The following is a 24,909-nucleotide window of genomic DNA, read 5'->3' on the forward strand; positions in this document are numbered from 1 at the left end:
AAGACTTCGATTTCAGAAGCTCTGTTCCTGTCTATACTATACTGATTCTTTAATGTTCCATATGTGCCTAAGAAAAATCTGTATTCTCTAATTGTTGGGAATCAAATATCAAACATGCTCCTTAAAAACTCTTGTGAATAATATTGTTCAAACCTTCTATATTCTCAATAAATTTGTGTTTGTGTGCACTGTCAGTTACTAATAGATATTTTATATTTTTCCACTGTTATTTTGGTTAGTCCATTTCTCCTTGTCAGTTTGTCAACTTACCTCATACATTTTTTTTTCTTCTGTTTGCACAAATTCTGGATTGTTATTTCTTTTTTGGAGAAATTTTCTTTGTATTATTATATGCTGAGCATCTTTATTTCTAATAAGTTTTGTCCATATTCTTTGAAATAGTAGTGGCCTATTTTCTCTTTTTCTATCTCTTTACTTTTCCCTTTCTGTGTCATTATGACTTAAATGTAATTTTTGTATACAATGTAAGTAAATTTTAAATGTTGTGCTGGGTGGGGATACATTGTGGCATTTATAAAAGCTCTTACAATATATCATATTTAAATTCACCTCCTCCACTGCTCTCCTTTATACCTCCACCTCCATTCCTGGAATGGATTCAGCAGATATCACGTTTGCATTTGCATACATGTGTAGACATTCTTTGTACTGTATTCACCCTCCAATCCCCTTTCCCTGCCACCTCCCCCTTCCCATTGGTGCCATCCCGCCCCCCAGGGACCTGTTCCACCCTTCTGTTCTCTGATTTTGTAGAAGAAAAAAGCGATATTTTTGCTTGTTTGAGATAAAGATAGCTACTACACAGGGAGCTTCCTTGTGATTTCCATGTATGTATATATGTATTATAACCTCAATTGGTTCATCTCCTCTATTTTTCTTCATTCTACCTTAATCCTTTTCTTATGGTGGTTTCAGCCAGTTTAAGAATTCTATATTCAGTCTTGTAACAGAGAGCACATCAGCCATATTCACCTTAACTTCCTTCTTTTACCCTCCCCCTCTTATATGTGACCTTCCCTTAGTGTGGGCAGTTTTTCATAATATTGCTGTATTTGTGCTAGGTCTATATTTCACATATGAGAGAAAACAAGTAGCTTTTGGCCTTCTGATCCTGGTTAGCTTCACTTAAGATCATGTTCTACAGTTCCATCCATTTACCTGCAAATGACAAAATTTCATTCTTCTTTGTGGCTGAGTAAAATCCCATTCTACATAAAACCACATTTTCTTAATCCATTTGTCAGTAGTGGGGCATCTTGGCTGTTTCCATAACTTGGCTATTGTGAATAGCACTGCAATAAACATGGGTGTGTAGATGCCTTTGTTGTAACCTGACTCAGATTCCTTCAGGTATATCCCTAGGAGTGGAATTGCTGGATCATATGGCAATTCTATTTTTAGTTTTTTGAGAAGCCTCCATGCTGTTTTCCATCATGGTTATACTAATTTACATTCCCACAACATTTTATGAGGGTTCCTTTTTCCCTGCATTTTCACCAACATTTGTTATTATTTGTGTTCTTGATGATAACCATTCTAATAGGAGTGAGGTGATGTCTTAACAGAGTTTTGATTTGCATTTCCTTTATGGTCAAGGAGCATTTTTTCATGTCTTTTTTAGCCATTTTGCATTTCTTCCTTTGAAGAGGCTCTGTTTAGTTCAGTTGTCCATTTCTTCATTGGGTTATTGACTTCGGGAGTTTAGTTTTTAGAGTTCCCTGTATATTCTGGTTATCAGTCTCTTGTCTGATATATAGCTAGCAAGCATTTTCTCCTATTCTGTGGGTAGCCTCTTCAATTTAGAGACCATTTCTTTTGTTGTGAAGAAGCCTTTTAATTTCTTATAGTCCCATTTGTCAATCCTTTCTCTTAGTTGCTAAGCCATTTGAGTTCTACTGAGGAAGTCCTTGCTTATGCCTATTGCTTCCAGTGTATTCCCTGCTCTTTCCTGCACTAACTTCACAGTTTCAAGTCTTATAGTTAAGGTCCTTAATCCAGGTTGAGTTGATACTTATACAAGATGAAAGATATGGATCTAGTTTCAGTTTTTGCATGCAGATGTACAGTTTTCCCAGCAGTATTTGTTGAAGAGGCTGTCTTTTCTCCATGGCATATTTTGGCACCTTTGTCAAAAATTAGGTGGGTCCTCTATTCTGTTCCACTGGTCTTCATATCTGTTTTTGTGCCAGTACCATGCTGTTTTTATTGCTATGGCTCTGTAATATAGTTTGAAGCCAGCTATTGTGATATCTCCACTGTTGCACTTTTTGCTCAGTATTGCCTTAGCTGTTTGTGATCTTTTGTGCTTCAAAATGAAATTTTTGGGTTACTCTTTCAATCTCTGTGATGAATGTCATTGGGATTTTGATGGGTAGTGCATTGACCATGTAGATTGCTTTTGGTAGTGTAGCTGTTATCACAATACTGATTCTACCAATCCATGAGCATAGGAGATTTTTCCATCTTCTGTAGTCTTTTTTGATTCTTTCTTCAGTGGTTTGTAGTTTTCCTTGTAGAATTCATTCACATCCTTTGTTAAGTTTATTCCTAAGTATTTGATTGGGGGCAGGGCTACTGTAAATGGAACTGTTTTCCAATATCCTTTCTCAATCTGTTCATTGTTGGTGTATAGAAAGGTTACTGATTTTTGTAAATTGATTTTGTATCCTGCTACTTTGCTGAAGCTCTCTATGGTGTCTAGTTTTTTAGTGGAGTTTTTCAGGTCCTTTAGGTATAAAATCATGTCATCGGTGAATAAAGATAGTTTAATTTCTTCCTTACGTATTTGTATTCCTTTTGTTTCTTCCTGTCGTATTGCTCTGGCTAGGAATTCTAAGACAATGTTGAATAAGAGTGGAGAGAGTAGACATCCTTGTCTCATTCCTGACTTTAAAGGAAATGGTTTCAATTTTTCCCCATTTAGTATGATGTTGGCTACAGTTTTGTCATATATAACCTCTATTATATTGAGGTACATTCCTTCTATTCCTGGTTTCATCAGAGCTTTTATCAAAGGCTTTTTCTGCATCTGTTGAGATGATCAAGTGTTTTCTGTCTTTGCTTCTGTTAATATGCTGCATTAGATTTAATGATTTGCATATGTTGAGGTATCCCCACATGCCTGGGATGAAACCAACTTGGTCATGGTGTATGATCTTTTCAATAGGCTGTTGAATTTGGTTTGCCATTATTTTATTGAGAAAATTTTCAGCTATGTTTATTAAAGAGATTGGCTTCAGATTCCCTCTCTCTCTCTCTTTCTCTCTTTCTTTGCTGTTATGTGCTTGTCCAGATTTGGAATGAGTGTAATACTGACTTCATAGAATGAGTTAGGCAGTGTTCCTTTCCTTTCTATTTCATGGAAAAGTTTAAGGAGTGTTGGTATTAGTTCTTCTTTAAAGGTCTGGTAGAATTCAGCAGAGAATCCATCAGGTCCTGAACTTTTCTTTTTTGGGAGACTTTTTATTGCTGCTTCAACTTCATTACATGTTATAGATCTGTTTAGGTGATTAATATCCTCTTGGTTCAATTTTGGATGGTAATATGTATCCAGAAATTTGTCTATTTCTTCAAGATTTTTCAATTTATTTGAATATAGGTTTCCCAAGTAGTCTTTGATGATTCCCTGGATCTCCTTGTTGTTTATATTATCTCAGCCTTTTTGTTTCTGATTTTATTAATTTGTGTGTTTTCTCTCCTTATTTTAGTCAGATTTACCAGAAGCTTGTCAATCTTGTTTATTTTTTCAAAGAACCAGCTTTTTGTTTCATTGATTCTTTGTATTTTTTTAATTATTATTTGTTTGTTTGGTTTTTGTTCTTTTGGTCTCTATTTCATTGATTTTCACCCTTATTTTTATTATTTCTCTCCTGCTTGTTTTTGGGTTAGCTTGTTCTGTCATTTATTTGAGAACTTTCTGTGTTTTTAATATATGTACTCATAGCTATACACTTTCCTCTTAAGACTACCTTTTCTATGTCCCACAGGTTCTGATAAATTGTTTTCATTTTCATTAAATTCAAAAAACTTTTTGATTTCCTTCCTTATCTGTTCTATGACCCACTGATCATTGAGTAACATGTTGCTCAGTTTCCAATTGTTTGAATATTTTCTGGTACTTCTTTGGTTGTTGAGTTCTAGTTTTATTGCATTATGGTCAGACAGTATGCAGGGGGTAATTTCAATTTTCTTGTTTGTTGAAACTTGTTTTGTGACTGAAGATATGGTCTATTTTGGAGAAAGTTCCATGGGCTGTTGAGAAGAATGTATATGGTGTTGTTGCAGGGTGGAATATTCTGTAGACGTCTGTCAGGTCCATTCATTAGTTCTGTGGTGTCATTCAATTCTAGGATTTCTTTGTCTGAATGATCTATCTACTGGTGATAGAGGAGTATTATAGTCTCCCATTACCACTGTGTTGGGGTTTGTGTTTTTAAGTCCATTAGTGTATGTTTAGTGAAGTTGGATGCACTGACATTGGGTGCATATATGTTAATAATTGTTATTTGCTCTTGATGTATTGCTCCTTTTATTAGTATGAAGTGACTTACTTTATCTCCTCTGACTAATTGAGGCTTGAAGTCTACTTTATCTGATACAAGTATTGCTACTCCTGCCAGTTTTCATTGGTCATTAGCTTGGTAAATCTTCTTCTAGCCTTTCACCCTAAGACAGTGTTTGTTTCTGTCAATAAGGTAGGTTTCTTGTAAACAATAGATTGTTGGGTTTTCCTTTTTAATCCAGTTTGCCAAATGATATCTTTTGATGGGGGAGTTTATGCCTTTAATGTTCAGTGTTAATATTAAGAGATATGTGGTGATTTCTGCCATTTATTTGTTGTGTAAGGATTTGTGTGTGTGCAGCCAATTCTATGCTACTTTCTGATTAGTTGTCTGCTCTTCTTTTGAGGTTCAATATTTCCTGTCCTTTTGTGGTTATGTTTGCTTTTGTCTTCTGTGTGTAGGATTCCTTTCAGAATTTTCTGTGCTGATGGATTGGTGTTCATATATTGTTTTAATTTCTGTTTATCATGGAAGACATTTATTCCTCCACCAATTTTAAATGATAGCTTTGCCAAGTAGGGTATTCTAGGACTGAAATTGCTTTCCTCCAGTGTTTGAAATACCTCACTCTATGCCCTTTTTGCTTTTAAGGTTTCTGTTGACAAATCTGTTATTTTGATGGGTTTATCTTTATGTTATTTGATTTTTCTCTCTTATAGCCTTCTTTCCTTGTTCTCTGTGCTCATTGTTTTAAAGATAGCATGACATGGAGAGGTTCTGTTTTGTTCATGTCCATCTGGAGACCTCCTATACTGAATGGACATCTCTTTCTTGAGATTTGGGAAATTTTCTGCTATTATTTTGTTGAACATATTACATATACCTTCGGCTTGCACTTCTTCTCCTTCTTCGATGTCCATTATTCACAGGTTTGGTCTTCTGAATGAATTGCTGAGTTTGTGTGTATTTCTTTCTAAGCTCTTGAGTCTTTTGTCTAAGAATTTTTCTGTTTTTTTCTTTATTATTTATTTTTGCTTGGAGTCCTGAAATTCTGTCTTCCATTTTGTTCTAGTCTGCTAGAATAACTTTCAACTGTGTTTTTTATTTGATTTAAGGAAATTTTTATTTACAGGATATCTGTTTGATTCTTTTTTTCTGAGATTTTCCATATCTTTGTTAAACTTTCATAACTTGTGCTGTCTTCTTTATTTCATATATCTCTTTTTATTATAATCTCTTTTGTTTAATTTTGGAGTTTTTTGACATCCCCTCTGAGTTCATTTGTTTTTATGTCTTCTCAAGTTTTTTATTTGTGTTGTCTTGATATTCTTTGAGTTGTTAAGTATGTTCTCTTTAAGCTCCTCTGTAAGTTCCTCTTTGAGCTCCTGTTTATGGTCCTCATTGAGCTCATTGGACATATTTATCATCATTCTACTGACCTCAGCAACTGGGAATTCATTTCCTTTATTTCCACTAAATCCCCTGTTGAATTATGGTTAGTCTTTTGAGGAGTTGTATTCCCTGCTTTCTTCTTCTTCCCATGTTTCTGTTTTGTGCCTTGCTCCTGTGTTATTGATTGGGTAGTTGGGGATTTTATTCACCTGTTATCTTTCCCTTGACTATGCCATGACTGGCTTAGTCATTAGCTAGGTTGATGTGCTGTTTCTGTTCCCTGACTTGGAGGTATAACTTAGCAATAACAAGTTCATAGACTCAATACCAGACCAGTTTTTTACATATTATATAGAGAATTCCTTGATATTATCTATAAACAGTGGGACTTGGGTGGATAATGGTTGTTTAATTACTTAGGTAATTAAAAAGATGGCACTAGAGGGAAGGGTAGAAGGGGGATTGGGTGGGGGAAGGGGTGTGAGGTGTGGGAGCTATAGGGTAATAGTGCTCTACTGTGTGTTAAGGTGTACTTCGGTTGTTGTGGGGGAGGGTGTTTTGTCAGGGATTGCACAGGGATAGGAAGGATTTAATGTATAGAGTTGGTATAGTAGACTATTCAGTGGGTGATGAGTTTGGAGGAGGTAGAGGCAGTGCAGTGAAAGGTACAGAAGAAAACAGCAGGAAAAATAGTTGTGAGAGAAAAAGGAAAGTGGGGTAAGAGAGGACTAAGCAGATTGATAGTTGGACAAAGAGGAAGAGTGAAATAGGTAGCACTGGATTATAGAACAAAAAAGAAGAGAAAATGAATAGAGTAAGAATAAAGCTAAGAAAATAATAGTAATAAAATTAAAAATACTAAATAAAAGGGGGGGAAATAAAAAATAAGATTAAAAAAAATAAGTTCACTGAAAACTCTGGACTTACTCCTTTGACTTCAAATCCAGATGCTGGCGCTTTTAACAGGGGCTTTCTCCATATCTCTGTCCCTTCTCAAGGTTGGTATGTGGGACTGTGTGGTGATGATATTGACCCTTCTGTGGACAGCTTGGAGAGAGTTGGCTCCAGGTGTTTGAGCCCAGGGCTCCCTTGGTGTGATGGGCCATCTGGTGTGGGTGGGATCTCTGAAGTGGTCCTGCCAGGAGTCTAGTTTATGAGCAATCACTGGTCTCTTCTGCCCACAGGGCAAGTTGCAATTGAACTCCTCTATGGTCACTCAGTTTTCAGCTCACTACCAGATTCTCCAAGCTGGTCAAATATGTTTCTTATTTCACCAGGTGGTGGTTGTGTAGCTCCATCACCATTTTGGCTCTGGCAGGTCAGCTCCTCCCCCAACCCAGGTAGGGCAACTCAGCATTGTGCCCCACCCACAGTCCCACAAGTTAAGGTCAGTGTTCCACTCTCCCCTGCTCTGGGTGGTCAGCTTTGCATTTCACCCCTCCCTGGCCAGGCAGGGTGAATTTTGTTCTCTGTCTGTGATATTTAGTTTTGTTGTGGGGGTGGGGGGTTGCAATCTGTCTACTAGCTGCATTGACTCTGTGGTTCCCTCGAGGACGGGTGACCTGTGGCACTCACCTGTTGGGGTTGCAGATTCACTCCTGTGGAGTTGGGTCCAGCTGGCCAGATGCAGGTAGGCTATATCTAGGTGATACAGGTCCAGTACATCTCAGAATCTAGTTCAGTTTGTTCTGCAGTCTTCTGCCTCTTCCAAGACAAAGAAAGAAAAAAAAAGTGGAGAAAATGGCCTGTGGCTTTCCCTCAGGCAGACTAGAGGTTATGTGCATTAAAAGCTGTTTTAAGAGTCAACAGTTGAATTTTATGCACACCCTATGTGTTGGTGGTAATTTACATGGCTAAAAAATGAGAATTACTTAAGTCTACCCACCACTACTCTGAAGTTTTTTTCTGAAATTGTGAAGCTTTGGGTTTCTGCTTCCCTCAGCTATCTGCCATCTTGAATTCTCCCAACTCCTGCAAATAAATTTTTAAATAATCCAAATTGAAAGTACAGTAACCCTTCTTTTAAGGAGTAAATTTGGTCAATTTACATTTATATTAAGTGATGTAAATATTTGTGCTATATTTCTTGATTTTCTACATTTCTCTCCATCTTCTTTTCTGCAGTTTTTATTGGTTTTGACTTCTTAACATTCAATTTCCACCTCTAGTTTTGAAAGTTACATATTCTATTTCTATTGTTTTAGTTGTTGGCTTCAATGTTTTAGCAAACATAGTCACAATATTTACCAATTCTAGCATAGATATTCTTCATGCAGCAGTGTCTCTAAGATGATACGTTTTATAGTTGATGGCTATCTTCCAATTGTTACTGGACAAACACTAGACATAACACATTTGACATTGCATACATCTGCATGAACTTGTCTAGCTCTTCATCCTGTCACCATCCCAACTGAATTAGATCCACTGTCATTTCTACCAAGGTTGATTTAAATATCCACTTAAAATGTTTTCAAAACGACTAGACTATAATGTGGTACTAGAGCAAATCCTTATTATGTACGCAGAAAGGCATGGAAAGATAGCGTCAAGGTAAATATTTTATTTTATTGTCAGTACTGGGGTTTTGAACTCAGGGTCTTATAATTTATATCTTGTGTATGACTATCTCAAAGGCATGATGCAATGTAATTTTTTAAATTCACAGTTTAATTGCCATTCTTTTCTCTTTATGATACAGGAAATAATTGTAGGTCTTATCATTGATACTTTCTTACATTTGACTGATTACAATTATGTCTTATGTCATTCAAGAGTTCTATTCTCCTACTACTATAAGGAACTTGGAACACTGCAATATCTATCTTGTGTGTTATTATTAACCAACATTTTTATTCCTCTTGTTTAATATCCTATTCCTTAGAATTATTGCTTTAATAAAAATACAGTCACTATTCCCTAATATTTCTCCATCTTTTATTCACCTTTATCTTTCTCATTTTTTATTATTGCAAGTTTTTACTTTCTGAAGTATACATTTTAAAAGTTCCTTCAATGAAGATCTGTTAGTGATAAAGGGTTTGTTCTTTTTGAAAAAGTCCTTATTTTGCCCTTACTTTTGGATAATTACCTGGATATGGATTTCTAGATTGACAGTCTTTTATTTCTTGGTAATTTTTTAAGTTGTTTATAAAATCTGCTTTCACTTCAGTAGCCATTTCTTTATACCTAATCTACTTTTTCTCTGTTTTAATATATTCTCTGTCGAATGACAGAGAGAATATTGGTGTTCTGTCTTCATTATGATGTGTCCTAAGCACTGTGCTATGTCATTGCTAAAGGAAGAGAGGGAGAAATGATTATCGTGTCTCTATTCTTCTCTTCCAGACTTCCACTCCAAGTCTGCTTTTCCCTCCACAAACTACTTCAGCTCTTCCACATTCCCTTTCCCAGTGAGCCATTCCCTGAAGAGTGTTTTTAGCACAGTGAAGGGTGACTTCAAAGGTTAATGGAGGTGACATGACCTGAAATGTAGTGTCTGTGGCTGAGTGAGAGTGAGCTGTCCTATAACTGGCCAGAAGCTTTTTCATCATTCTTCTTCTCTGATTTGACATCCCACTGCTTTTGGATAAATTATTTTTAAATCAACAATAACCAGCTTACTGTGAGAGTGAATGTTTAAGTCAAGCTTGATGGATTTGGCCTTAAGTGGACCTGGCCACTTATTTTATTTTATTTTTTTTTTCATTTTTCTTTTATTATTCATATGTGCATACAAGGCTTGGGTCATTTCTCCCCCCTGCCCCCACCCCCTCCCTTACCACCCACTCCGCCCCCTCCCTCTCCCCCCCCTCAATACCCAGCAGAAACTATTTTGCCCTTATTTCTAATTTTGTTGTAGAGAGAGTATAAGCAATAATAGGAAGGAACAAGGGTTTTTGCTGGTTGAGATAAGGATAGCTATACAGGGCATTGACTCACATTGATTTCCTGTGCGTGGGTGTTACCTTCTAGGTTAATTCTTTTTGATCTAACTTTTTCTCTAGTTCCTGTTCCCCTTTTCCTATTGGCCTCAGTTGCTTTAAGGTATCTGCTTTAGTTTCTCTGCGTTAAGGGCAACAAATGCTAGCTAATTTTTTAGGTGTCTTACCTATTCTCACCCCTCCCTTGTGTGCTCTCGCTTTTATCATGTGCTCAAAGTCCAATCCCATTGTTGTGTTTGCCCTTGATCTAATGTCCACATATGAGGGGGAACATACGATTTTTGGTCTCACTCAGAATGATGTTCTCCAATTCCATCCATTTACCAGCAAATGATAACATTTCGTTCTTCTTCATGGCTGCATAAAATTCCATTGTGTATAGATACCACATTTTCTTAATCCATTCGTCAGTGCTGGGGCATCTTGGCTGTTTCCATAACTTGGCTATTGTGAATAGTGCCGCAATAAACATGGATGTGCAGGTGCCTCTGGAGTAACAGTCTTTTGGGTATATCCCCAAGAGTGGTATTGCTGGATCAAATGGTAGATCGATGTCCAGCTTTTTAAGTAGCCTCCAAATTTTTTTCCAGAGTGGTTGTGCTAGTCTACATTCCCACCAACAGTGTAAGAGGGTTCCTTTTTCCCCGTATCCTTGCCAACACCTGTTGTTGGTAGTGTTGCTGATGATGGCTATTCTAACAGGGGTGAGGTGGACTCTTAGCGTGGTTTTAATTTGCATTTCCTTTATTGCTAGAGATGGTGAGCATTTTTTCATGTGTTTTCTGGCCATTTGAATTTCTTCTTTTGAGAAAGTTCTGTTTAGTTCACTTGCCCATTTCTTTATTGGTTCATTAGTTTTGGGAGAATTTAGTTTTTTAAGTTCCCTGTATATTCTGGTTATCAGAATATGCAGAGATACTGACCCAATGTCATGGTCAAAGATAAACACATGCACACATAAATATTTCATATGAACAGGGACTGTTGAATGTGAATCAGAAAAATCCTAATTGCAAAGGATTTAACTGCACCAAAAAGCTTTAAAGCATTCAATGACATCATTAAAACAGGCTAAAATTTTTTGTCCCTTTTTTTTTGTCATTTTGTTTTGCTTTTGAGATAGGGTCTCACTATGTAGCCCAGGCTAACTTTGGACTGTATATAGATCAAGCTCAAACTCTTGATCCTCTTATCTCTGCCTCCCAAGTGCTGAGCTTACAAGCATGTGCCACCATAACCCTTTGTCTTTTTTGAATAGTTGTCAAAAGAAGCAGTTATCTACTATGCAGATTTTTCCCCCCATTCTGGGGACAATCTTTTAGGGGAAGAATATTTTTTCTTCATATCATATATAGAATTTCATTATACAAAAATTTTCAAGTTCATAAGTCTCTTCTTTTTTAGTGCTAAGAAATTCTTACCTTGGTGCACACCTGTCACCCCAGCCATATTCGAAAGCTCAGATAGGAAGGCTGAAGTCCAGGAAGGCTCAGGCATAAAAGGAGACCCTATCTCAAAGAGAACCAATGCAAAAAGGGCTGGCTCAAGTGATAGAGAACCACCCTAGCAAGCACAAGACCTGAGTTCAATCCCTAGTACTGCCAAAGAAAGAAAGGAAGAAAAAGAAAGAGCAAGCAATTCTTAGCTTTAAGAGATTCGCAGAATATCGAGGTTCATAAATGATGTAAGTAGACCTAATATAATACTATATGTATTATAAAGCTGTAAGTTATGTGACCAGTGTGAAGTCCCTTACAGATAGCCACTTAACTTTTCTAGTTAAAAATCTTAGAATGCATGCCAGATGTTCAACAAACTCACTGATACTCTCCTGCAAACACCAGCCTCATTTCAAAATTTCTCTGGTAATTCAGCACTTTCCTAAGCATGGCATGGAAGAGTTGAGTCTTGGTGTTCATGAACTAAGACTTACGTATGTCACATATTTTCATTGACTTTCATTCGGGCTTGTTTCATCTAATTCAAAATCTCTTTGCCATTTACTGTTTATCTGTTACTTGGATATGATTGAGTATATTTCTCGTCACCATCAGTGTAAACCTTGTTTTGATTGGAGCCTAGAAAACCAGACTGAAATGCCAATTACCTTGTAGGAAGTTCATAGGGGAGGGTATGGTCTCAGAATCAGCATCTGTAGGGGAGTGAATGGAGCAGAATTGGGCAGAGGGAGAAGATGAACTGTGATGCAGTTGTAAAAAAAAAATTGGCCTCAATCCCTCAGGAAGCTCTGAACAGAATCAGAATCAATCAGAGACAGATGAACAGGCCTTCTTGTCCCTACATGGACTAGTCAGGGGTTGCAGGCAGTCCAAGAGAAGAACGAACTATTGACTGAGTCCATTTCCTTTGACCAAGGACAGTTTCTGCAGGCTGACTCAACTATGAACCAACAGCTGAGGAAATGAGTGGCTTTGCCCTGGATGGGAAGAAAGAGTGAAACAGCTTAGAGTGAAACAGCTTTGGTTGAAAATTTAAAGTAAAGAACTTTGAAGCAAAGCCATATTACATATTCAAACCTAATAAATAGGCAGTTTTTCTTTTTCACTAGTCAAATTTACCTACTAAAATACAGGAAAAGATACATAGATTGAGAAAACTGCTGAATCAAAAGCAATCCTTTTTTGCTGAATACTGTGAGAGGTGATTTAACACTGCTATGAAATCTGACAGACATAAAGACCAAATATTGATGTAAAAATTTAAACACTAAAATCAGAACCTAGCAGCACATTAAAAATTATTCACCAGGATCCAGTAACATATATTCCAGGAGTGCAAAGTTGACTGATATTGGGCAATTTGTTTCTATGGTTTGTCAAAATGATATCCTTAAGGACAAAAATAATATCTACAGATTCTAAAAAGGCATTAAATTAACTATTCATTCTTGATTAAAAAGTAAACTCAGTAAACTAAGAATAGACTGTTACTCAACATTATAAATTATTTATAAGTTATAATGCTATAAAGTATCCATCTCACTGAAGAAAGCCAACATAATGCTTATTAGAGAAATTAAATCAAATATATAAACTTTGAAAATAGGAAGAAAGTGATGCATCCTATATGATTTAAAACATTTACTGAATTTTCTTGGATTGGACTATAAAATCTTATATAAAAAATCAGGAACTAAACCAATATTCTTGCTCTGATCACTTTTATGTGAACTAGTAAGAAATTCTAGACAACATAATAAGTCTTGACATATATAAAAGATACAGACCTCAGGCTGCAGAAAACCCAAGAGAATAATCTGAAATTTTCCCATAATTAAGAATAGTTGAACCATAATTCTAGGTACTAAGGAGGCAGAGATTGGGAAGAATGCAGTTTTAGGCTAGCCCAGGGAAAAAGGTGTAAGACCCCCAACTTAACCAGTAGTTGGGTGCAGTGACACACATCTGTCATTCCAGTTATGCAGGAAGCATAAATAGGAGGCTTGCAGTCCAGGCTAACCCCAGCAAAAACATGAGGCCCTGTCCCCAAAATAATTAAAGAAAAAAAAAGGGTTGGGGCAGAGCTCACGTGGTAGAGCAAATAAGAGGCCCTGAGTTCAACCACCAGTGCCACACACACACAAAAATAATAATAATAATAAAAATTGAGCTACACAGTTGGTTACAGAATAAATTTTAAAAAATAGGCTCACTTAGTGAACAATAATAAAAGTCCTAGTGAGGAAAAAAAACACAAAAATTTTGTTAACAGCAATAGCAAAAAGACACAATACATTATGAAGTTCCTTTAAAAACCTGAGATTATGTAAAGAAAGTGGCAAATTAGTAATGTAAAAGAATTCAAAAACAAAAAAAGGAAATTTTTAAAAATCCTGCAATAGAACTGAATTCATATAAAAAAATTACTAGGAAATGAATTTTCCTTTTCTTGTGTGTGTGTGTGAGATTGTGCTAGGAATTGAACCCAGGACATACTAAAAAAGCACTCTACTCCTGAACTATACCCCCAACCCAAGAAATGGAGTTTTCAATAAATTATGGTGGCAAAATGAGATTAGCTATTTAGAAGAAAATGTTGACCTTTACTTACTTCTGTAAATACCAGATAGATTTAAGAGATCAGTGAATGGTTAAAAGATTAATTTCTAAAATAACAAATGGAATATTTGGTCTTTTTAAAATATAAATTTAGAAAAAATACAGGAGGACTTTTATTGGATTTTTATTAGACTTTTTCAATAAAGAAAACTTGAAGTAAAAAAAAAAAGAACTGTTAAAGGAATGACAGAGAGAACGAGACTGCATAGGTGGTCTCTGGATGTGCTTAGAATGCCTCTATGAGCTGTGAGGAGTCAGCGAGCAGAGTTCTCCTGGGGAAGGGAACTGGGGGGATGAGAAACAAGGGTACAGGGGCTCTCACTTTTCACTGCATTTTTTTTTTGCATCTTTTGAATTTTTATACCATATCTACCTTTTAAATCAATAAAAAAATTAAACAACTTATTCCAATTTAAAAAGAGAAAAACAATGAAACCACAAAAGATTGATAGAGCTCACTGCCTAAATTCTTTGTGGCTATTAATAAATAGCCACAAAAAAGCCCTTATAATGACAATAATAGAATAATTAAAGCATGCAGACATATTTACAACCCAAATGTTAACTTAATATCTTTAAGAGAAAAAGATATCGCACCAAAGAAGAATCAAAAAGAAAATGAAGTCTGAAAAGGAAAAACAGACTTAGGACATAGTACATAATTCTTAAAGGAGGAGGAAATACAAATAGCCAAAAAAGACATGAAAATACTCATCTTCACTTTGGGTAAAGGAAATTCCTAAGTAATCCAGTAACAACATATTGTTTTTGACTGATCAAATGAGAAATATTAAAAATTCTTTGTTCTTACAAAGGCACAATGAGCTCATGCTTTCACCCAGCTGACAGGATAAATTAGCAAGACCTTTCTGGAACATTTTGGCCTTAAAAATATTCCTGCCCTTTGTTTCAGAAATTCTACTTCTGGAGACTCTAGACTACAGATAATCTACAATGTAGACAGAGATTCATGTGCAAGGCGTTTACTATCCTATTATGTATAGTAGTTAAAAATAGAAAAACAATTAAGTGGGGTTTGCAGCTGGAGAGAAAAACCCCATCACCCCCCTTGTCTAGTGCACATAAAATGCAGTGATGGAGACATTTTGTTGCTCTGTTACCTTTTCAGTTTTGGGAGTTAACCATGTGGAGTTTAGTCGGATGAATTTGCCAGCGTAAAGCAATTTTTTTTTCTTTTTACAAATTTGAAGTGTTATATTGTCCCTCAGGAATGATGGTGAGGTATTTGAGAGATAATTAAAATAAGGGAATGGGGGGAGTTTTGGTTGTGGAAAGCTAACCTGGGTTTGGTAGTTATTTGTATTGAAAAGGGAGAAATTAAATGATGTGTGTCTGGAACAAGAGAAAGCTAATGAGGGGAAAATGGAAAGTAATTTGAAATTTTTCATAAGTATTGTTGAAAGATCAGATGGTCTTAGAAACTCAAACAGCCTGAAGATTAAACTCACTTGCAAGCGAATTGTTAAGCTCTTTTAGCCTTTCACTGAGTCCTTCTACTGGTGACAGCAGGACCCTGCTCTAGTGTGACATACTTGCCTGTCGGCCTCTTCCACAAGATCACAATCTGTAAGGAAGAAGGACCCTATAGTATTGGGCCTTACAGCCTCACCCCTTAACACCCAGCATGGCACACCCATTTTCTACATAACCGAGCTAGTATTTCCCCCTTGGAAGGATAACATCCTAGAATATTATTTAACATGAGCGTTTTCTTCCCAACTAGGACTACCAAACCAATAACAATGACCAGGCAGTGGTTGAAATCTGTATCACAAGAATCACAACAGCCATCAGAGAGACGGGGTCCATTGAAAAGCATGCCAAGTCCCTCGTGGGGCTCTGGGACTCCTGCCTGGAACACAACCTGAGAGCCTTGGGGAAAGATGAAGACACTCCTTACTCGAAAATCGCATCTGATATCACGAGTTGCATTTTGCAGGTATGTTGGTGCCCAACGGCAAGCAATTTGAAGCTGAGTTGGCAGCTTATGTGAACACATGGTTTCTCTGAACCAAGAGCCACCTTTTCTGTACTGCTTAGATACTGTAAAAAGACACTACGGGCTGGGTATGCATGTCAGTAATCCCAGCTACTGGAGAAGTGGAAATAGGATTGCAGTTTGAAGCCAGTCCAGGCAAAAGACAAGCTGAATGTGGTGGTTCCTACTTATAATCCCAGCTACTATGGAAGGGGAGACAAGGATTCATAGTTTGAAGCCAGTCTGGGCAAAAGCACAAGACTATCTGAAAAACAAACCAGGATAAGGGTATGGCTCCAGTGGTAGAGCAAGTGCAAGGCTCTGAGTCAGTTCCCAGAATTGCAAAAACAAACACCCAAACAACAACAAAAACCCATCACAAACCATAGGTAGCTAAGCCAGTAGGTTGGTAATTAATAAATTAAGGAAGTTCTATGAAGCCCCTGCTATATTTAAGCTATGCCATAGGGAATTCAAAGTAATACACAGCAAGCAACGATCCAAATGAGGAAAATTCTCAAGAGATCTCTTTCATCAAAGGGAGCCAAAGAGGAAATGAACTGAAGTGAGAGACATTGAACTTGGGAGATGTGGGAGGAAATAACTAAGCTAACTTATTTTTAGGTGTTTTTCTATGTGTATTATGAGCTCTTCATGAAGAACTATTCTGACCACATTTAATTCCTTCCTCTGGTGTAAATGTGATTTGGGAATTTGGGCTCAGGCAACAACCTGTTGTATAACATTGAAAGGCAGGGCAAGTAACTTAACTTTCTAAGCCACAGTTTCTTCCCTCCGCAATGTGTATTAAGTGACATTGTCTGTGACACTTTTTACCAACTAGTGAAGGTGACAGGTGTTTCTCAAAACAGAATTCTGTGGCCAGGTAAGTTGGGGAACACTGAATTTGGTGTTTCCCTTTCAAACTGTCCCAATATTTTGTAGCATATTAAAGACTGAAAAGTCCTATGATTAAAAAGAAAACTGGCTAGCTTTGTTTAGTCCAGAATTTTCCAATCTGATTTGATCACGGAACATCCTTTACTCTCCCCAACCTCAACACAACATTTTATGACTTGCCACAGAGCACACTGAGTTCCATTGAGGACAGTTTAGGAAATTCTGGTTGGGTATAACTGCTTAGCACTGTATAAGCAGTTAATACTAGCTTCCTTTGTCCTCCTCTTCTTTTTCCTTTTTTCTCCCTCCCATCCTCCCCCTCCCCTCCTCCCCTTCTCTTCCCCCTCCTCTTCTTTCTCTCTTTTATTTTTCTCACAGTTTTCCAGTTCAGTTCAGAGACTGGCCAACTCAACAAAGACCACATACCACCATAGTATTTCCTTTTGTTTCAGGGTTAGGGATGGTTGGGAAAGAAATGGAGATTTCAGAAAAATCAACAAAAGATGTATGCTGCTTGAATGGAAAACCAGAGACTTAACACATTTGTTCTTCTTTGGTTATCTTGAATATACCATTGATATACATCAGCAGCATAAATTATTTCACTTGTAAGAGCCACTTCACAGTCAGACATACTCACAAATGAGCCCTTCTTTCCAACTTCCTCTGCAAGTTCAAGTCCACTGGCTTAGACTTTAGAGCAGAGCTAGCCCACAGAAATCTAATGCAAACCACGAATTATATATGATCTGCATATATAATTTTACATTTTCTAGTAGACACACCCAAAAGGAAAAGACAAATGAAATAGGTTTTGATAATTTACTTTCCTTAACCCAGTACATGCAAAATATGAACATTTCAACATGTATTCAATGTAACAATTATGGAGATGATTTACACTTTTTACTAGGTCTCATAAATTCGATTTGTGTTTTAGCACAATTTACTTTGGACTAGTCACATTTCAAGTGCTCATTAACTTCTGAGGGGCTGGAGGCTCCTCTCTGAACATGATTCTAGAGTGGAAGTTTTCTGGATGAACATTATATTTGGAAAGGTACTGAGTCATGAACAGAAATCTCACCAGACAGGCAAGGTAGAGCAAGAAACCATTCTGAGCTAAAACCCAGCTTGTGTAAGAGTACGCATTTGTGAAATAAGGCCAAGGCCTGATAACTGTAAGTATACTATCTTTCCAAAATGCCCCAAATTCTAACATAAAGAGATGCTTTATTCTGGGCAAGGCATTGTGTTTCCTACATAAGAGAGAGAAAAAAACCCCAAAAACCCAAAAGCTTCTGAGACGTAGAAGTAGTAAACTTAGTAGTAGTGATCAATGTAAATGACTTCACGGGAATTGTTACAAGTAGGGTCATGAGGTCAAAGTGTATTATTTTGGGATGGTATAGAGAGAGGGACTGAGGGATAGGCCTCCTCTTTGAGAGGAAGGAGTAGATCACAGAAGTGGTAACTCCAGCCGGCAGGGCCAGTGTGGGCATGGGGTGACCAGGAAGAGGCAGACCCATTGTAGTGGAAGGCAGCAGGAAACCCTAACGGTAAAGGGGACTGCCAATAAGGTTCGGCATCACATCCAGGCTCCCCTGGGGTGCACTCCCAGAAAGTTAGAAGGCCTGTGGCTGCCGAATTCATGTTCAGCTTTCATCAAAATTTTAGGGGAACTTTTTGCCTGTAGTAAACATTGAAAAGAATATTTTGTACTACTTGTAATTTAAGTTCTTGTGGAACCATGTAGAAATTCAGATAACTATTTTGTCTTGTTTGTTCAGTAAAATAAAACAGTAAACCAACTTTCAAAAGTTAAGCACTCAAGATTTTTAGCTTGCATGAAATGGAAAAATTAAAAAAAAAAGTAGTTCCCCCTTCTCCCATTCCTTTTCTCAAGATATGCAAACCCAGTATCATACTATCTAATTGGGCATTTGTTTTCTCACACCTCAGCCGTTTCATTAGGTTTTTATTTTACTAACTTCCCACCATCATTTTGAGCTACACACACACACACACACACACACACACACACACACAATCTTTTTTCTCCCCAATTTTCCTTTCTTAGCCTACATTCAAACTTTCTTCAAGTATGTATTTCTGTTACTCTTTTGTTTTGGTTTTTGAGATAGGGAGTCACTACATAGCCCAGGGTGGCCTCAAACTTGTGATTCTCTTGTCTCCAGTCCCTTTTAATTGGCAATTACATTGAATCTCTTCTTTTCTAGCTCCCTAAATTTATTAACTTGCCACATTTACCTCAAGTAACTTTTAAAATTCCAGAATCATCTTCTTACTGCTTTCTTTATGAAAATAAGTGTGTGTATATATGCATGCACTTGTAAGTTCTGGGCTTTTTGTTTTGTTTTGTTTTGTTTTTTGCCTTGTGCTATATGCTTCTAACCACCCATCCGGTGTCCTTAGACAGGTCTTTCAACTTGTCATGAATAAAACAAAGGATTGAATCATATCACCTCCTGGTCTGAAATTCTGACTCTCTCAGGAGAGAGAGTAGACTCACAAAGTTCCTTAGAGCTTAAAGGCTTCAGACTCTTGCGGATGTTGTTCTCACATAGCTGAGAAGCTAGCAAATTATTTTATCTAAGTCTCTGTTTGCCATCTGTAAAATAGGAATAGCAACACCTACTGCTAGGGTGCTGTGAGGGTTATAAGTGGTATAGCATGTTAAGTGCTTATACAACACAATTGCCACATTGTAAGTGCCCCAGGTACTGGTTTGTGGCCAGCAAATAAACCCAGTATTGTAGGGCAGTAGAAATGATCATCCAGCTAGCTCTGTTCAATAAATTAATCTGTTGAAATCCAGTTTTTCTAATTGGTGGTGAAAGACGCACATGAAGTTTACAAAAGCAATCTCCACTTGAGGTTTACCCATGAACTAGTTCCTCACTCAAACTACCACTTATTTAGGGGGAAGAACCTCCTCTGACTAGGTTTATATATGGGGTTAGCCATTTTCCATTCTTTGGAAAAATCCTGAAAAGGAAGATTCCCCCCACAACATTCTGTGTTCTAAGATAAACACAATCTTGGAGAGGGGTTATGAAGATTAGAAGTGTGCTTTGCTTCTTCTTCTTCTTTTTTTAATGTAGTTGATGTGCTAGATAGAAATTCTAGAGAATTGACAAGTCAGCCATCATGAAGTCAGTGCCCAATCTTAGCCTCATTGTACTAGTTATGACAATCATAGCCTCTTTCCCAACCAAATCACTTAACAGAGCTTTTGGCCTATACTCAACCACCTTTGTACTGTCTCTTCTCCCTCCCTTACCTCTGTGGATGGCTGTATGAAAACGGAGATGCCCACAGGGATTGACCAAGGGTAGGAAGGGTACTAGGAATGATCCTCAAATCAGAAAATATGTTTTCTGTCTTTATGGAAGGACCACCCTGCTCGATTCCATGCTTCAGTCCTCTTTTCCAGTCAATGCTGTAGGAAGGCCTTGCATGCAAAGTGCCTTCAATGGTTGGGAGCATTTCCTTGAGAACTCTTACAGAAGAATGGGTTATTTCAATCAATTCAGAAGTTTATTCAATAATAACCCAAGCTCTACCATTTACCTATAACATAATCTTGGGTGAATGAATCACATATGCAGATGACAGGAGTAGTTGCCTCATGAGTTGGTTGTGTGGAGTAAATGAAAGAACAAAATATTTAGGACCTAGGAAGTACTGCATGAATATCAAGTCCAGTTGATATTATCATAGGAAACTAAAATAGCACCCAATGCTTTCTAACAAGCTATTAATTAATTATATCCATTGTTTATTGCCTCTCTTTATCCTCCCTAAGGCTTTTTTTTTTTTTTTTTTTTTTGGTGGTACTAGGGTTTGAACTCAGGGCTTTGCTCTTGTAAAGCTGGTCAGCCACACCTCCAGTCCATTTTGCTCTGGTTATTTTGGAGATGGGGGTCTCTCCAACTATTTGCCTGGACTGGCCTTGAGCCACAATCCTCCTGATCTAGCCTCCAAGTGACTTGGATTATAGACATGAACTGCCAGCTTCCCCAAGTTTTAAGCTGTTTATTCTATGAAGTTGTCTGGCACCTAGCATAGTACATGACACATAGTAGGTGCTCAAATATTTATTGAATGAAATGAATGAGCTCAGGGGAAATGATGGCCCTCTGGCTTCCCCGTAGCTGCACTTCTCTCCAGACTAGGCCTCAGTATCAGTCCTTACACAGGGGCATGAAATGGGAGAGGATTGGGACAATTCTTCCCCCTCAGGCTTCTGCTCCCGTATCATCAGTCAGAAAGTCCACTGGGAAAGCTTATTTGAATGTGCCTGTTAGATTTTATGCATAGCTATGCTAGTAGGAAGCAAGCATCTTATATTTAAGCCCAAAATTAGTTTGACTGATGATACTGGATGAACAACCAAAAAAACCCTATATTAATAAGTGAAGCTTAATATTTCTTGAACTTCAACATTTTTTGTGGCTTTTTAGTTGAATTCAAGACCTAGGATCCAAAGAGCTTTTTATTAGCTACCACTTCAGATATCTCTTCTACTTAGCTTTATTCTTTGCAATTTTAAAACACTGGGAAATGTTCCCAAGGTGCATTTTCAAAGGAAAATATCCATCAAAAGCTCATACTGGTATTAATCTAGTTAAGAAATATAATTCTTGGCAACTGTAGAACAAGGCCCTCCTGTTTTAACCTCTCAGCTAGATGTAGCCGTCCCCGTGAGCTAGTTTTTATTTCTCCACTGCACTTCACTCAGCTTGTTCCTTGAGCACCGAAGCACATGCAAGATGATATCCACACAACATGCTCTCATCTGTGCTAGGGCAAGATCTGTCACAGGCTCTGGCTTTATCGGCTGCTGTTAAGTGGTTTATTTGTAGGCACATAACCACAGGACTTTCTCTGCTGTGTTTCATTAGCATTTCTGTGATCCAAATAATTCTAGAGATAAAATAACTTTATGGGTCTGAAACCTGTTGTGTTAACTGCCTTGGAAAGTAAGTCCCAGCCATTGGCATGAGGTTATTATCTATCAGGTCCACAGGGCCCTCTATCCAGGGTAGTCTTGGCCTCCAAGTCCCTCACTCACATCTTACCATCAACAGTGACCACGGTTTCTGATATGCTAGGAGCTGTCTAGATACTGTTTGGAGATTGAGAGCCTTTGGTGGCAATTCCTTAATGCTTATATGAACTATTCGCTTCTTTTTAAAGTTTCACTTTTTTGTGTCATTTGAGAGATTTCCAAAAGATATGTGTGGAGCATGTTAAACTTTCTTTGTTTTTTTAATGATGGCATTACACATTTGGGGTGGATTATACATTTCTATTGGAACACACTTCAGAGACTTTAACAGCTGGTCACTGTTTTTCTCCAGAACATCTATAATTGTTCTAAAAAGAATGTGTTCTAATTGGTGAAGACAGCCTGTTTTTTTCATTATTGCTGGCAAGTGTTAGCTCACCCCAAGGTTTAAAAACATTAGTTGCTGGAAATACTGATTTCCTATGATCTTTCACTGTGCCTGTCTGTGTTCACAGTTAGTAGGGAGACTCAGCAAGTAACAAGCAAATGTGCTTAAGGATATATTGCTCTAAAGAAAGACAGGCACCTCTCTACCTGCAAGTTGTTCTTGGCAAAAGGCCCAGAGGAGATAAAAATAAATTTAGGCATAGAGTTCTTAGTTGGAAAGCCCTAAGAAGAATTGTGTGACTGTGTTCCACCCTCATATCTTGGGCTTTGACCAGTCATTGTGTGCGCAGGGATATGCCATAGAAAGGTTAAACTATCAAAAGCATACATGTAATAGAGAGACAGACAGGCTGGCTATAGGAGCAACCCAAGATGAGATGGAAGGTTTGGGGAACATCCAGTACTCTAACTAAAGTAACTTGGATGTAGCCTCAGGGAGCAGGAATAGATTGTGACAATTGAAGAAAAATGGCCAAATCAATTAGCCTTCTTAAATACCACATGTCTGAAGAGATGTTAACAAAAAGACGATGCTCAGTGTGGGACCATTATTTTGGCAGGCTTACTTAGCAGTATAAGGGTAGAGATTTAATTTGATGGATGAAACATTCCAGTCAACACAGATGGAGATTCATTTGTAGGGCAGGAGTATTTTATTAATCAGGTTTCACCATGGTCTCCATGGACTATCCCTCAGTATCTCTCTGCTCTCAGCCGATTTTATGCCCTGGAGTGAACACTCTGATAATATGAAAGGAAAGTCCCCCACTGTGGATGAGCAGATTGGCATCACTATTGTGCACTCACCTTTTGGAAATTCCTTGGTGTGAGTTAGCCTCAGTGGATCCAAACAATTCCCTTTGCCTGGTCAAGCACATGCTACGATTTCTAAAGGTGATAGGGCCAGCCTCTGAAAGAGGGAGCAACCAGCCTCCCAGGGAGGTCTCATAGTCCAGCACATCAGTAACAAACAGTCCATTTAGGCCCAATTTAATTCACCAGGAGGGAGACAATTCTGGCAAAAGCATTCAAATGAGCCATCAGAGAAGTCTAGCTGCATGCCATAGTCCTGATGGTATTAGGTCTGCTATGACAGGTACAAAGAGATCTACTGAGTAGAAATGTACTACACACAAGATTTGCCACTACAGAATAGGGTTAGAGTTCTCAACATGGCTGACTTACTGGTGGGATCTCAGGTTAGCTTGTGAGATACTTATTTTCTGGGCCTAAGGTTCAGATTGATCCATGGATCTGGAAAATGGATGAAAGTACAGGAACGGATTAAAGATTTATCAGGTATATTTAGTTTATAGTTACTTTCTAGGGGAAAGTCTAAGTAGAAGACATTTAATTGCCTATATCTATTACTTCCACAGTGTTTCCTGCTCCTTCCTGTACTAACTTCAGAGTTTCGGGTCTGATATTAAGGTCCTTGATCCATTTTGAGATGATACTAGTACAGGGTGATAAACATGGATCTAGTTTCAGTTTTTTGCAGGCAGATAACCACTTTTCCCAGTAACATTTGTTAAAAAGGCTGTCTTCTCCATTGTATGTTTTTGGCACCTTTGTCAAAAATAAGGTGGGAATAGCTGTGTGGATTCATATCCAGGTCCTCTATTCTGTTCCATTGATCTTCATGTCTGGTTTTGTGCCAGTACCATGCTGTTTTTTATTGCTATTGCTTTGTAATATAGTTTGAAGTCAGGTATTGTGATACCTCCAGACTTGCTTTTTTTGCCAGGGATCTATCAATCTTGTTTATTTTTTCTACGAACCAGCTTTTTGTTTCGTTGATTCTTTGTATTTTTTTTTGTTGCTGTTTGTTTCTATTTCATTAATTTTGGCCCTTATTTTTATTATTTCTCTCCTTCTGCTTGTTTTGGGATTTGCTTGTTCTTGTTTTTCTAGAAGTTTGAGATGTAGCATTAGGTCATTAATTTGGAATCTTTCTGTCCTTTTAATATATGCACTCATGGCTATGAACTTTCCTCTTAGGACTGCCTTTGCTGTGTCCCATAGGTTCCAGTAGGTCATGTTGTCATTTTCATTGACTTCTAGGAACCTTTTAATTTCCTCTTTTATTTCATCAATGACCCACTGATCATTGAGCAATGTGTTGTTCAGCTTCCAATTGTTTGCATGTTTTCTACTGTTGTTTTTGCTGTTGAGTTCTAGTTTTAATGCATTGTGATCAGATAGAATGCATGGGATTATTTCTATTTTCTTATATTTGCTGAGGCTTCCTTTGTGCCCTAAGGTATGATCAGTTTTGGAGAAAGTTCCATGAGCTGCTGAGAAGAATGTATATTGTGGGGAAGTTGGATGAAATACCCTGTAGACATCAGCTAGGTCCATTTGATCTATGGTGTGATTTAGTTCTAGAATTTCTTTATTGATTTTTTGTTTGGATGACCTGTCTATTGGTGATAGGGGGGTATTAAAGTCTCTCACTACCATTGTGTTGGAGTTAATATATGCTTTTAGGTCCTTCAGAATATGTTTGATGAAATTGGGTGCACTGATGTTGGGTGCATATGGGTTGATAATTGTTATTTCCTTTTGGTGTATTTCTCCTTGTATTAGT

The 24,909-nt window shown here is 37.5% G+C and overlaps 1 protein-coding gene across 11 annotated transcripts in view; it reads left to right on the forward strand.

Annotated features, from left to right (window-relative positions):
• Veph1 (ventricular zone expressed PH domain containing 1) overlaps positions 1-24,909 on the forward strand; it is a 297,471-nt gene that overhangs the window by 22,138 nt on the left and 250,424 nt on the right. For all 11 annotated transcript variants that reach the window (XM_074073910.1, XM_074073906.1, XM_074073909.1 and 8 more), the window contains one exon: positions 15,683-15,898. In XM_074073910.1, coding sequence (XP_073930011.1) covers positions 15,683-15,898 — 216 coding nt within the window. The remainder of the gene's footprint in view (positions 1-15,682; positions 15,899-24,909) is intronic.

Source organism: Castor canadensis, chromosome 5 (genome assembly GCF_047511655.1).
Source record: "Castor canadensis chromosome 5, mCasCan1.hap1v2, whole genome shotgun sequence".
Taxonomy (NCBI): domain Eukaryota; kingdom Metazoa; phylum Chordata; class Mammalia; order Rodentia; family Castoridae; genus Castor; species Castor canadensis.